Source organism: Marmota flaviventris, chromosome 1 (assembly GCF_047511675.1).
Source record: "Marmota flaviventris isolate mMarFla1 chromosome 1, mMarFla1.hap1, whole genome shotgun sequence".
Classification (NCBI taxonomy): Eukaryota; Metazoa; Chordata; class Mammalia; order Rodentia; family Sciuridae; genus Marmota; species Marmota flaviventris.
In genome coordinates, this window is record NC_092498.1 from 6,921,221 (window position 1) to 6,936,315 (window position 15,095).

Sequence of the window (15,095 nt, forward strand, 5' to 3'; positions counted from 1 at the left end):
GGTGCTGAGGATTGAACCCAGTGCCTCACATGTGTGAGGCAAGCGCTCTGCCACTGAGCCACAACCCCAGCCCCGCCCCTGGTCCTTTTTTAAGTTTTGAGACAGGGTCTCTATAAGTTACTTAGGGCCTCACTAACTTGCTGAGGCTGGTCTTGAACTTGAGATCCTCCTGCCTCAGCCTTTTGTGCCACTGGGATTACGGGCATGCACCACCACAGCTGGCCGACTTTTATGTTTTCTCTAGTCTTTGGGCACCATATTACCTTGAACCTAATCTTCCAGAAATGATGGTGGCTAAGACTGCAGCCTCTACCCTGCTCCCAGCTAAGCCCCAAGGACTACTCTTCACACCAGCTGATGTCAAGAGAACATTTATTCCACTTGGTCAGCTCCAGTAAGTGTCAGTGACCTCTAAAAATAGCCAGCCTGGACGACCCTTTCCGTTTAGTCCTGCATAGTCATGGGCAGGGGTGGGGGTGGGGGTTCCTCCTGCATCCACTGCCTCCAAGTAGTGGAAGACCTGAGGCCTCCAGAGTCCACTACTGACCCAGGGGAGCCAGTCCACAGCCCAATAAAACGCACCCACTAGTTAACTCATATGCCCTCTCCCCTCGATCCCCCCATACCCACCCCCATGCTCCAGCACTTGCTTCATCAGCCAGTTGACAAGTGTTTCCTGAGAGTTATGAGTCCAGCCCTGTGCTAGACCAGCTGGGGTTCAAAAAGAAATGACACAGTCCTTGCCCTCAGGGAGCTTAGTCTAGTTGGAGACTCAAGACACACATGTGCGCACGCACATACACACAGAGGAAACCGAAGCACAAGACTAGACAGCACAGTGTACTCAGGGGTGACAGTATGTTCACACAGGTCCTATACAGAGAAGGAAGCCCAAGCCTGTGGATAAGGAGGGCTCAGTAGAGAGGAGGATAGAAGGGGGACGTTTCCGAGCAATACCAGGGAAGGCACAGCACAGGTACGGCAAGGAGACAAGCTGAACAATTAGCAGAGAGAGGGTGTGCTGTTGTGGTTCTCCCTAGATTGGCCAAGGACCAGAGCCACATGGAAGCCTCCAGGGCAGGGAGTGGCTCCCCTTTCTCTATTTCCCCAAGCATTCTGCAATCCTATACAGTAGGTGTCCAGGAAGAACCTATGTGCCAAACCGTCTGAGGGATAGGAGCAGCAAGAACCCAGGGCAGGAATCCATTGGCTTCCATCCCAACCCAGTGGGTCCCACCTTTTCTGATGGGCAGTTCATTCTGGGGAGGCAGGTGAGCCTTGTGGGCTCCAGGATGACCTGCTCAGGTGTGAAGACTAAGCTCTGCAGCCGGCCTGGAGCCTGGTCCCTCCACTTGTACCCATCTGCTTGGGGCACCCCAGCTTCTGCACCTGCCTCTCCCACCAGCCACAGGCACCAGCAGCAGGGCTCTAGCGTCTTCCTCCCCAGCTCTCCCACATGACACTGCCTAGGGCTGCCCTGGTGGGGCAGGAGCCTTGTCTGAGGGTGACCGGTTTCCTTTTCCCTGGGTGGGCTTACTGGTGCTTCTTCCACCTCCTCAGTGTCCAGCTTCCCTGACACCTCCCAGTGAAATCAGAGCCCAGGCCGAGCAGAGGCTCCATTTCACAAGCCAGCATCCTGTTGGCAGAACACGAAACAAATGCAGAGGAGCAAACCAGTCCAGGGAATCTCCAGTGACGTCAGGGGAAGGGAAATTAGGTTCCAGAAATCTGGTGCACTGGTGTCTGAGAGAAGGGATTGACTATATGAATCTCCACCTCAGAATTCTTTATTCCCAAACAAGGGAACGGGAACGAGGTCAGGGGAGAGAGAAACACTACTTGCATGGCAGCCTTAGCTCGGGGCTCTGTGTCAGATAAGGGAAGGGTGGCAGATGAAGCCTCCGGGGCTGAGGTTCTTTGTCTGGAGTCCAGCAGCTCCTGAAATTGCTTGGAATTTTTGAGTCTAAGTGAGTATGCATGTTTTCCTGGAGAGAAGGTCCACAATTTTCACAAATTTTCAAAGGGCCACGTGACCCCAAAGTGTTAACAACCTTCCTGACTCAGAAAGGAAATGAAGCCTGCAGGAATGGTTCACCCAGGGGCAAGGTTCTGCCCTCAAGCCTGACCTGCCGCCGACCTGCTGTGTTAACTTAGACTAGTCACTTCCTGTCTCTGAATTTTAGCTGACTGGCGGACCAGGCAGGAGCAGAAAGGCCACAGATGCCATCCCTGCAGCCACATGAGAGTAGAGATACGTGGCCAGGAAGCCAGCAGGAGGCCTGCCCCTGCTGTGACTCCCTCGAGGCCTGGGGGGTTTTCCCACCAGGTTTTGGAATTGGCCTCTAATTCCAGGTTCCATCAGGTCACCTCTACAGGTCACTGCAGGGCACCTCCCAAGGTAGATCTTCTTAGAGGACGTGTCCTCATGCCAGGGTGCAGTGCCATGCAGGCTCCCATGGGACTCCATTCCTAGTCTCTGTGTCCAGATGTGCCCGGCACCTTCTGGGCCATGAGGTCCTGCTCACTTCACATCTGTTCACAGAAACAAAGAGATCAGGGTCAGGTCTGGTGCTACAACATGGCCCTGCCCATCCACCCCCAAAGCTAGAAGGGACATCAGCTGCCCCGGCTGCATCTGCCTGGGGCTTTGAGTAAGTCCCTTAACCTTCTACAATGCAAGACGAGAATTATTAATCCCATTTACAGATGGAACATCTTGGGGCCAGGACATTTGGGTGATTGGCTCCAATTGTCCCAGGACCCTGCTTAATCTTATTCTCTGCCACCAAGTGCTAGTCCACATTGCAACAACTACCAAAGGTAGCAGGCAGAGGGAAATCGATCTCTGGGGAGCCACACACTGCACTGAGGAAGGACAGAGAGGGCATAGGGAAGAAGGAACAGGTCTCCAGCACTCAGCACAGACTTGAATGGGAAGCAAGGACTCTGGGAGCAGCAGTGTCCATCATCCGTATGCCCTCAGGCATCTGCACCACCCAGTGATGGCCCTGCCTGGGATCCTTCACATGACCCCCAGCCACATGCTGGAATCCTCTTAGCTCCATTTTGTATTTTTCAGCAGTACAGCTGAAGGGTCTTGGGGTCCAGAATCCAAAACAAAGCCTGACCTTACCCACTGTGCTGAGTACTGGGACTTGGGACAAGCTTGGAGAAGGCCATTTCTACATCTGCCAACCAGCTGAAGAGGTCTGTGCCTCAGAGCGCGAACTTGCAATCAGAGGTCCTGGAGGCAAGTTCCGGCTCACCCCATTCTCACTGTGTGACCTCAGCCAAGCATCTTAGCTGGAGCTTCATCTTCTGCCTGGTTGGCCCCAGGCTCTGGGTCTTCCATCTGTCCTCACAGTGCCTTTAAAGCACAGGTCTGAGCCCACTAGGTTCTCATTAAAAGTCTCCGAGGTCCCTCCTCCCTTACCACAAAGTCCTTCCTAGGGCAAATCAGAACCTCCACTAAGAAAACCTCACTTCCCAAATCCTTCCACATACCTGCCCTTCTGGAGCAAGTCTATTCATCCCCAGGGCCAGTTCAAAGCCATGGCATTCCCCCAAGTGACTCCAGTCACCTCTCTCCCAGAAACTTCACAGATTGTTCCCACTACAGCCCATATCCTGTGTAGGCATCAGTCACACACGAGTGACTGGGCTGTGGTCCTCACCTATGCCTCCTTCTGAGAGTGCAGCATAGCATAGCACAGCACAGCACAGCGCACACACACGATGCTACCCTCTCCTAACAGCAAATCCTCACAATGCCCCAGGGAGGAGGAGACTCTCAAATTGATCCTCCACTTACAGATGAACAAACTGAGACACGAAGTGCAATGACTTCTCAAGGACACCACAGAGTGGGTGAAGGAGGCCTTGGGACTGAGACTGGACCTGGGGATTGTGGAAAGTGGTCCTCTCCAAGTCGCTGTCAACTCTGACATTCTGGAGATGACGATTTGGTAAACAGCTCGTCATAACCAGACCTACAATCCCAGCTTGCTCCCCACGCACTCACCCGCCCGCCCCTGACACCTCTGGACCTCTGGGGCTCCAGGCCGCCCTGCAGGCCTCACCTGCTTAAGGCTGCAAGAGCCCGAGGAAAACCAACGCAGGAGCCCAAAGCAGCTGCATCGGGTCTTGAGCTTGACACCCCAAGCCAGTGTTGTCCCTCTCCCGGGATCCTGTCCAGAGAGAGGGCCTCAGCCCAGCTCCATCTCCAGGGCCCCGGGACGCCGCTCTGGGCCTGGAGGCAGCTGAGGGTGGCAGGCCACGTGCTTGTCATAGCACGCGGCCTAGGTGGGCCGCCTGGCCCTCGGGCCCGTGGCCGTGGCTACGCTGGTGGGACTTGAGCGAGCCTTCCCGCGCGAAGCTCTTGCCGCAGCGCGGGCAGAAGTAGGGCCGCCGCTCCCCGAAGACGCCGGGGCGGCGCGGGTGCGGCGCGGGCATGCGCGCGTGGGTGCGCTGGTGGTTGAGCAGGAAGCGGGGCTCCCGGAAGCAACGGCCGCACTGCGCGCACTGGTGCGGCTTCTCGCCGCTGTGGATGCGCTGGTGCGTGAGCAGGTTCTGCTTGAGACTGAAGCAGCGGCCACACTCGGGGCAGGGGAAGGGTCGCTCCCCCGTGTGCGTGCGCTGGTGCACCTCGAGGTTGTGCTTCACGCTGAAAGCCTTGCCGCACTCCGGGCACACGAAGGAGGCCGCGCGGCCCGCCCCGGCGTGTGCCTTCTGGTGCCTCACGAGGCTGGGTTGCTGCGAGAAGGTCTGGCCGCACAGCAGGCAGCGGTGGGGCTGCTCCTCGGCAGGGTGGTGGATGACCAGGCCTCGCTCGTCCCCCAGACCCTCCTCCCCGTCCCCCACAGGGGACCCGCCCCCGGAGGACTCCAGCTCGGTCATGGACACTTCCAGCTGCAATCACCAGCCCCTGGAAAGGCAGAAGGGAAAGAAGGGGTCAGGCAACCCCCAGCCGGAGGAGCCTCTCACCTCCCCAAACCTCCAGCACTCGCCCTTCGACGTCTTTGTTCAAGCCAAAATAACCCCTTCATGCTTCTCTACCTGCCCTCCTAGGCTCATCTCAAATGCCACCTCCTCCCAGAAGACTTCCAGACCCCTATAGCCTCTCCTTGAGCTATGTTGCCCAACCTGGTGACCCTCATTCACCAGACTGCCCCTACCCCAGCACCTTACCAACAGAGCTGCCTTCTTTTATCCAAGCACTTTGCCTGCTACCCATAAGACCTGCAATAAATGCCTATGGGGAACATCCATGAGCTCCTAGAAGTTTTAGTCTTCACCTGGATACACCTTACCTCTCTAAGCAGGAGAGGGGGTGGGAGGTGCACCCCAAACTTGGAAGGAAGGATGTGATCACTCATGGTTTAAATATATTCTTTGCAAAACAAAGCAGGAAACAAAAATAAAATTCTGGACTTGAAAGTGACCTCACTGGATTAAACATTAAAGGGAGAAGCTCTTTGTTTATCAAAATGAGGCATGTGTTTAAAAGATGTGCAAATCACTGAACCAGTGGGTTCCCAGAGCCAGGTCTCAGCTTGATTCCTCTCAGTGTCCCCACAGCAAAGCCTGGCCCAAGACTGAGCAACACTCGAGTTCAACAAACATCTTGAGCACCTGGTTTCCTCCACATTGCTTCTCCTAAGGATCCTATTCCAGACCACTGTGCTCCTCTTAAATCATTTCCCATTGTTCTCACATTGCCCTGAGAAAGGAACAGAGCAGGATTGTCAAGTTCCATTTTTACAAATGGAACAACTGAGTTTTGGTGAGGTCAATATTCTTACCCAAGGTCACACAGCAAGGTGAGCCAGTACTAGGCCCTAAGTCTCCAGATTCACTGTTGAAAGCTCTCTTCAATGCACTAGCTCCTTGGTAACCAAGCACTCCTCAACACACACGTAGAGAGGAGACCCCCACCACCATCCCAACCACGGCAGAGCCAACTATTCCCAAAGAACCACTGCTCCTGTAGGGGCACTGTCTACTGCCACCACTCCCATATACCCCAAAAAACTCCTTCAGGGCACTGGGACTGCTCTGCACAACCCACAACTCCACCCCCCCCCCCCCACCTCACTAGGGAAGCTTGCTGGCTGTTCCCCTGTACCACCCTGCAGGCCCCTCCCACTTCCAGCCTCAGTCAATCCGCCTGCAGAGTGGGGTCTCAGGGACATCCTTCTGTCTTCCAAGGGAACAGGCAATCATTCACCCTGGGAGTTGGGGGACAAGTACCACTGGCGGTAGACCCCAAGCCATCAAAGTCCCCTCCATCAATTCAGCCTGTCACTGGGCAGCCTCTCCACTCCTCCCGGCTCCAACCCCGACAGAGGCTCCGCCCGCCTAGAGGGTCCAAGGCCACGGCCCCTGTCCCTCCCCCAAGTTCCTCCACCCCTTGCACACTCACAGCCCAGGCTGCACCCCCGCTCCTCCAGTCTCCAGCGACAGCTCTTTCCTCTAGAGTCTGCGCCGCCCAACGCAAATACGGTAACTCTCCCGCAGCGCCTCCGCGCCCCTCCTCCCCCGCCCCCAGAAAAATCAGCAAGCCCCCCCCTCCACGTCGTTCTTGCTGAAGAGTTGCATTAACCGAAAGAGCTCACCCCGCCTCACCCGACCCTCGCGCACAGCCTTGCCAACTCGGGGGACCCGAGCGACCCTGGAGAAAGATGGCAAACTGTGCGTCGCACCCCCACCCACGAATAGACGTAGGCTGCCACCCAGCTGCCGCACCCCACCCAGGCCGCGGCAAGCCCCCGATCCCCAAGGGTGAACGCAGCCCACCCCTGAGCCCGCAGCGCCCCCGGCGGAACCACGCGACCCTGGATAAATACGTAATTAAGCCGCGGCACTACCACTCCTGGAAAGGACTGCGCGGCTCCGGGCAAATACGGTAGCGCGCCCGCAGTGACCCGCCCCCAAGGGTCCAGCAATGGCCTGGATAAATACGGTAACCTCCCGCCGCGGCCAAGGCCCTGGTCAGGGACTCACATGGCGCCGCCTCCCGAGCCCTTCGTCTCCGCCGCAGCGCCGCAGCCGCCAACGTCGTCGCAGCCGCACAGCAGCCCCGTGAGGCTGGGAGGTCTAACTCGCCAACACCCTGGCTGGTGGAAAAAGGAAGGTTGCAAGCGCCTCGCCCGCCTAGGCAGGAGAGGGGACCCGGCTGCGGCCGGCTCCAGGGCCAGAAAGCCCCGCGGGGCGGGTCACCCCAAGCCTCCAGGGCCCCCGCCCTAGCCATTCCTCTTTCAGAATTCCCCAGGTCCAAATTCGGTAATTAGAGCATCATCTTCAATCTCCCTTTTCCCAGGGCTGGAATAGCCTGGCCAGGCCCATAGGATGCCTGTCTCCCAGCAACTAGGAGACAGAGTGGGGGCGCTGGAGGCAACATGGCTGTCCCTGAGCTCCAGGAGAGAGAGAGGGGTCATCGCAGGAGAGAGAAAGGGGTCATCGCAGGAGCCCCATAGAGTCTCTGTGGGCCAGAAACCGCAGAGTGTTATGAGGGCAGATCCAAGCCCTCTAAACTACATGCCCGGGTGCTACTGAAGCCCGATGGAAAAAAAGGATAGGCAGAAAGGGAACTAGCAGGGAAGGGGGAACTCTAAGTCCAAGGCGGCCTATTAACACCTCACCTTACAAGCCTGTTTTCCTCCAGGCCTAAATTTGTAAAAGCCTTAAATCTTAGAGTAGTATTGTGAGTCCAGATGATTAATGCCTACATACATTGTTAGCTCATACAACTATTATGATGATTATGATGATGATTGCACCACTGAGCTACATCCCCAGTCCTTATTATTATTGTGTGTGTGTGTGTGTGTGTGTGTGTGTGTTTGAGACAGCGGCTCACTAAGTTGTTTAGGGACTCAGTTGCTGAGGCTGGCCTGGTCCTTGCAGCCTTCCTGCCTCAGACACCTGAGTCCCTGGGATTATAGGCCTAGCTTATACAATGTATTTTCTTTAGGCTAAATAAAGTCAAGGGGAAAATATTGTTAAAAACTTTAATAATATGGGGCTGGGATTGTGGCTCAGTGGTAGAGCACTTGCCTAGCACGCACAGGGCCCTGGGTTCGATCCTCAGCATCACATAAAAATAAATAAATAAAGATATTGTGTCCAACTACAACTAAAAAAAAAAAAAACTTTAATAATATGCAACTATAACAAACTTTTTTTTTAAGTGAGAGAGAAAAGATTGAAAATATATATTTTTTTTAATTTACAGTATGGGTGGGTATTTTTCAAAAGTTATCTATTCACTGGCTGACATCAACCTAGAGATCCTGAAAGACTCAGACCACAGGGAATTGCCCTGTGCTCCATGATTTTAAAAAAAACTGAGCTCATCATGCTGACATCACCCCCACACACTTCTCTTGTACACCGCTTACACAATTTCCTTTAAAAAGAACATAAGCAGGACAGTGGCACATGCCTGTAGTCCCAGCTACCTGGGAGGCTGAAGGAGGATCCAAGAGTTGGGGGTTAAACTGGGCAACCTAGTAAAACCCTATCTTAAAAGAAAAAATAAAAAGCACTGGGGATCTGACTCAATGATAAAGTCCCCCTGGATTCAATGCCTACTGTTACCAAAAAAAGTTATAAAAAATAAATTAATAAATAAAATGAAGAGCTCAAGGCCAAAGTATGTCTCACTATCCAGCATCTGAACTTCTCCCTTTGTATATTCGACTCTTTTGCTTACTTTCCTAAATAAATGTCTGTCTTTCTTAAATAAGCCTTAGTGCCTTCTCTGATGTGTCCTAAATTCCTTTCTGTGTCCTAAATCAAGCACCTGCCAGAGCTGGGCATGGTGGCACATGCCTATAATCCCAGCAACTTGGGAAGTTGAGGCAGTAGGATCACAAGTTCCAGGCCAGCTTCAGCAACTTAGTGAAACCCTGTCTCAAAATAAAAAAATTTAAAAAGCTGGGAATATAGCTCAATGGTAAAGAGCCCCAGGGTTTAATTCCCAGTAAATAAATAAATAAATAAGGAGAAGAAAGGGAGTCGAGATCCTCTTTTCTGGGAAACCTCCTTTCCAGTGACAGAATCACTAAGATGACCAGGGGAAGGAATGAAAACCTGGAGCCCCTCCTCCACACAACTGGCCCACAGTGGTCAAGCCACAGATAGCCCATAAAAGAGCTGCCTACAACACCCAAAGTAGCAGCGATTGTGAGAAGCAGGGAGGAATTCCATTTTCCCACTGCCATTTACTAACACTACTGCTTGCTAGTAAGAGCCTTTGCTTTTTACACAGTCCTTTCCCGTGTATTATCTCGTGGGAACTTCCAATAACCATGAGCAGTCTAAATTGGGCAGGTATCATTATCCCATTTTATAGATGGGCAAATAAAATGAAATTTGAAACAGAGTGGCAGAGCCCAGATGGGAGTGGCCTCGTGACTGTGTCCTCTGTACCACCCTAGGCCCAAGACCTGCAGACAAACACAAAGGACATGATGGCAGTGAGCGGGCCTGGGAGGGAGAGTGTAAAGCTACCAGGGCTCAAGGGACATTAAGTAGGCTTCAGCTCTGGGCCCCTTGGGAGCTGCCCCACGAAGGGAGTAGTTGAGATTCCCCAGGACTCAGGGGGACCCCTTCCAGCAGATGGTGGGTGTAACTTTAGTGTGGAGCTGTCCCTCGTGAGAGCGTTGGGAGATCCCGGCTCCACAGTGTGCTTTTCAGAGCCTGAGAACTGAAGCATTGCAGGGGGCCACTAGGCAGTAAAATCAGCACCTTGCTCAGGACACCAGACCTGGAGGCCAGGCACCGCTGCTTTCACAGCTTACCCTGAGGACCAGACTGTCCCAGCAGGGCAAGCCTGGCCTACTTCAGGCCTCTCGAGCACCTCACTCAGGCGGATGGCACATGAATGAGACCTCCAAGGAGACTGGTATTTTAAAGAGAAGCAATAGGGAGGGGGACACTGGGAAGCCGACGAGTTGAATCTACCAGGGCCAAGTTGAGAGTCCCAACGGGCCTCCTGCCCTCTGAAAGCAGCCCCTGTCTGCCTCTCTGCTCACAGGACAGCGCCACCTCCCAGTGCTCCAGCTCCTGTTGCAGAAGTTGTCACTGGCCAGGACAACCAGTCTTCATCTCCTCTGCAGGCCACAAGAGAAATGGGGACACTTAGTGAAGACTGAGGTTTTCAAAAGCAAAATCGATAATGAACCTGAGGATGGCACCCATATTTTTAGCAGCATTTTTCTAGGTAAGATGAACCAAAATAGAAACAAAAAGAACACAGCTAGAGATTGAGAGGGGGAGGCAGATGATGCCATCCCAAACCCTGGGTCTCTGTGAGAGATGTCCAGGGCCAAAGGCCTCCATTCTCTGCTCTGCCACCCTGTGATTTCCAGTCCCCTCCTCTCCCCCCAGCTGACCATCTTGTTCTCACATGCTGTGGTAAAGGATAATGTAGAAACACTCTGGGAATGCAGTAGCTGATATAAGGTCACCCCCAGCCCTTGTGGCAGCTGGACTCTAGACCCTAACAAAGGCCAGGGCTGCTCACAGCCAAGGCACTCTGGAGAGTAGCTGGCCCATGACCCCCATATGGGCAGAGAAGAAATCAGCTCAGTAAGCCCTGCACAGGGCCCTGCACTATTCCACCCTGGGACTTACCAGATGGACAGATGACCCTGGGCCTCTCCCAGGCAGCTCCAGACCATTGCTCTGGCCAGCCTCCAGCTCTTCCTGCATGAGGCCAAGTCCCCAGGGCTTCCATTGTGTCTCTACCACGAGCTCTTCCATCCCCAGGAATTGGAGAAGCATCCCTAATACCTCACTCTAAAGCACTTGGTAATGACCTCAAATTTGGAATTTAACACACTGCTATTTTCCCCATTAGGTTGTGAACTTCAAAGGACAAGAACTATTTTTTAGCATCCCTGTATCTCAAATGTCCAGAATAGAATGGGTCCTCAGTCAGTGAATGAGTGAATGCATGTGAGAAAGCTACTTTAACAGTGCAGTGTCCTAGCCCCAGCCACAACTTTGAGGGCTGGGATGGGCTGTGGAAACTTAGTTGAAACGGTGAGTGTGATGTTTCAGCTGCTCTAAAGTTTTCTTTCCTTAGAATTAATTAAAAAAAAAAAAAAAAAGCTGAGACATGACCTATGACACCAATTCAGCCAAGCCTTTAAGTTTGTGGCAGACTTAGCTACTTGACATGGGGACAGCTCATTCTTTATGGAAACTGAGCTAAACAGAGAACAAACCTTTTCATCTCTTGCTCTACAAGTAGGCACACATGGGCCACTGTAATTATTTTAATAATAAAATAATAGCTACCACTTATTGAGTGCTTGCTGTGTGCCCAGCACTATACTATATGCTTAACATAGGTCACCTGCCAAGGTCCCACAATCTAAAGGGCAAAGATAGTATTCTACCCCAGAACCGACTCTATCCACTATTCCCAACAAAGAAACCAAAAATCTTTCTAGATTTGGGCCACAGAGTGGGAGGGGAGAGAAGGCAAGTCTTCTAGTTTGTTGTTGTTTTTGTTGTTTGTTTTTGTTTTATTTTGCTTTTTCTGCTAGCTGGGGACAGAACCCAGGGCATTGCATATGCTAGGCAAAGCACTGAGCCATACACACACACTGCCTTCTAGCTTTTTGCTAATACGAACGTCAATCCTAGGGCTACACCATCCAATAGCCACGTGTGGCTATTTTAATTAATTAAAATTAAGCTAAGCTAAAATTCAATTTCTCAGCCACACCAGTCACATTTGAAATGTTAAGAGCCACATGGCACTGGGTGCAGTGGCACATGCATGTAATCCCAGTGACTCGGGAGGCTAAGGCAGGAGGATTGCAAGTTCAAAGCCAGTCTCAGCAACTTAGTGAGGCCCTAAACAATTCAGAGATACCCTGTTTCTAAATAAAATACAAAAAAAGCTGGAGATGTGGCTTGGTGGTTAAGTGCCCCTGTACCCGGTACCAAAAATAAGAAAAAAAAGAACCATATGGCTCGTGGCTATGGTATTGGATATCCCAAATACAGAATATTCCATCAGCACAAAATGTGCTGTTGGGCAGTGCTGGCCTAGGACACTGCGCCCTCCAAAGCTGAGTAACCTAGGCGATTCCAAAGCCTCTTGAGCCTAAGGGACAACCAAGGGTACCATTCATTTCCCTCTCTTCACAGCCACCGCCTGTGTCCAGGATAAAAAGCGATACTCGAGAACATACTATTTTGGGCCCCAACATTCCTCCTCCTGCCAAAAGGTCAAAGATATTTCTTTACCAAACTCAAACCACGTTAAAAATAATAAAAGGTTTCAGAAGCACCCCTTGCCCTGCCAAGTCCCTGCTGGGCACAGGGCTGCTCTCTCCCTTGATCAGTGTCCCTGCACCTGCTGAGCAGCCACTCCCCTGAGCAGCTCCCACCGCAGCTGGGTCCAGCAGTCCTGGAGCTAGGTGGTGGACACCAAACCTTCCCAAGGAGTCTGACTTGACCCTCACATTGCATGTCAAGGCTATTGTCCCAGGTTAATTTTATTAGTTCCCAACCTGCTCCTAACAAAATAACAATTATATTTCTGGGAACTTCAGCCCCACCAAACTCATGTGGCCTGTGGAAAGTTTGGCCTCAGGTCGCCACTGCAGATCTGCACTTACATACCTGGATGCAGAAAATCCTTCAAGATTTTTACTTAATTACTTTTGGCTGTTTTTGTTCCACTAAGCAACTTCTTAATCTCTGCAATACTCCACAGTATCTTAGATCATAAAGCACTAAGATAATAAATCTGACCTTATTTATTTGGTACTTGAGATTGAATTCAGGGGTGCTTTGCCATGGATCTACATTCCTAGCCCTTTTTCTTTTATGAGACAGGTTCTCGCCAAGACTGGCTTTTAATTTGAGATCCTCCTGCCTCAGCCTCCCTAGCTGCTTGGTTTACAAGCATGAAAGTCTGACTTTCTTAATTTATGTCTCTTCCTAAATATTGTGACTCAAATTTGTCACTTTAAAATGAAAGGGAATGAAAACTGCAATTGACAATACTGTGCTATCCTTGACCAATGATCGTGGGAGTGGGTGCAGCTCAGGCTTAGCAGGAGGCCTGGAACCTGCTGTCAATCTGCAGCATGACCTAGTGAACAAGTCACACTGTCCCAGCCCATTTTCCATGCGTCAAATGGCAATATTCCTGCCCTGACCACATCACTGACCATGTGAGATTAAGTGAAATAATCAGTAAGAAAGCCTTGCTAAGAGGGTTGGGGCTGGTAACAATTTGTCCAAGTGTTAACCACATAGATTATTATAAGCTAGGTATACACCCAAATTATTTTCCAGCTGAGCATGGAGGCACACACCTGTAATCCCAGCAGCTTGAGAGGCTAAGGCAAGACAATTCCAAGTACACAGCCAGCCTCAGCAACCTACCAAGGCCCAAGCAACTTAGTGAGACCCTCACTCAAAATCAAGAATAAAAAAAAGTGGGAATGTGGCTCAGTGGTTAAGAGTCCCTGAGTTCAATTCCTGGTACAAAAAATAAAGATCCATGAAGTTCAAGGGAGAGACATCTTATTCATCACAGTATTCTAAAAAGTCTAACATGATACACAGTAGGCTTGTTAGTGAACAGTGCTGTGCAGTCCCCTGACCTGGTCAACTGGAATACTTGGTAATAATACACACGCTGGGGAATTTGGTCTTCCCCCTTGTGACCCAAAGCACTAGTTTTTGAGGGTCAGTCACCCAGGGAAAGTGAACAGGCATCCTCATAAATTTTCAAGAGGTGAGACATGCAATTACTTAACCCCAATTCCTGCCAACACCTCACTTTAAACACAAGGCATTTGTGGAGGAGGACACATTCTCTTTGTAAGATACACCTGCCAGTCTGATCTCTTCAGTATCTGTCTGCAGCAACCCCTGGGCACCTAATTCTACAGGGATCCAGTGTTTCTTTAGGTCTGGCTTTATAGGCAGTGGTTCTCTAACCCAGGAATGAATCATGGTATCCCAGGGATGCCTTCCGGGAGTAGGTGAGTTCAGACTGATTTCAGGATTTGCTAAGTAGCAAAGAGGAAGAAGTGAATGACCCTTGAGCCTCCCATGGTTACAACAGGCTTTGATACAATTCAGGAACCAGGCGCTCCCTGGGCAGGACAAGGCAGGGCATTAGAGAGAGGCAGGGGAGCATCTAAAATTGGTGAGGGTCACAAGGGTGTGGGCAAAGCCTTCTAGTTTGGCTTCCTGTTGGTCCTGAGAGCTGAGCGTTCAGGTGGGTGATAACCCTGAGACTGTGGAATTTCTACATGGTTTGTGATCAACAGCTGGACCAGAAATGAGAAACCCTGGCTGAGCATATGCCTCACTGGCACTGTGTTAGCAGGGAGGCTGAACAGCTACAGTCGCCCTGCTTGTCCTCACTATCACCTCCCCGTCTTAGAGCTTTTCCCACATGAAAAGACCTAAACTAGATTTGAAGAGAGGTTGAAACCAGCCAGGCTGAACCTTGGCAGCTCCCCAAAAGGCAGCATTGCTCGGCATTCAGAGAAGGATCCAGGCCCCCAGAAGGTAAACAGGTACAGTTCTTTCTCCTTAAGAGCCATGCTGCGGTCCTTCCATCTTCCTTCCACCCTCAACTACCCAACCCTGGAACCGCAACAACCCACCTTCTGCAATTCCCTCTCCTCTGAGGAAAAGATCTGGAGCCTTGGCTTCTATCAGCACCAGGATCTCAGTCAACCCTGCTTTCAAAGAGCATAAGATGTGACTTCCAGGGGGCAAGAGGTGAGGCGGGGTAGGGTGAATATGTGAGAAGACTATAATCAGACTTGAAGGAGAGGGGACAGGAGAAAACTCCCCTCCAGCCCCAGGAAGAAGTGGCAGTGGGGAAGTTGCTGTGCATGTGGCAATTGGTGAGGGTCACAAGGGTGCGGGCAAAGCCTTCTGGTTTGGCTTCCTGTTGGTCCTGAGAGCTGAGCGTGCCCTGGGCCAGACAGATAGATCCCTGGGAGCACAGACACACACACACACACACACACACACACACACACACGCGCGCGCGCGCCAGCTTCAGCAAGGGAGTTCAGAAAGAACACTGACACCACGTG

General features: G+C 51.7%; 1 protein-coding gene across 10 annotated transcripts; it reads right to left on the reverse strand.

Moving 5' to 3' along the window:
• Positions 1 to 355: 355 nt before the first annotated feature.
• Positions 356 to 14,941, reverse strand: LOC114099190 (gastrula zinc finger protein XlCGF7.1). 10 transcript variants are annotated; one of them, XM_071611006.1, is made up of 4 exons: positions 10,639 to 11,102; positions 7,003 to 7,115; positions 4,080 to 4,924; positions 356 to 2,532 (listed from the first exon to the last, which is right to left on the reverse strand). In XM_071611006.1, exon 3 carries the CDS (start codon positions 4,894 to 4,896, stop codon positions 4,285 to 4,287), a length of 612 nt encoding a protein of 203 aa, XP_071467107.1. In that variant the 5' UTR covers positions 4,897 to 4,924; positions 7,003 to 7,115; positions 10,639 to 11,102; the 3' UTR covers positions 356 to 2,532; positions 4,080 to 4,284. The 10 variants fall into 10 exon arrangements, with proteins under 10 accessions (XP_071467107.1, XP_027799245.1, XP_027799240.1 ...); XM_027943444.2 differs by lacking the exons at positions 7,003 to 7,115; positions 10,639 to 11,102 and adding an exon at positions 14,655 to 14,941; XM_027943439.2 differs by lacking the exon at positions 7,003 to 7,115.
• Between the last annotated feature and the right edge of the window lie 154 nt (positions 14,942 to 15,095).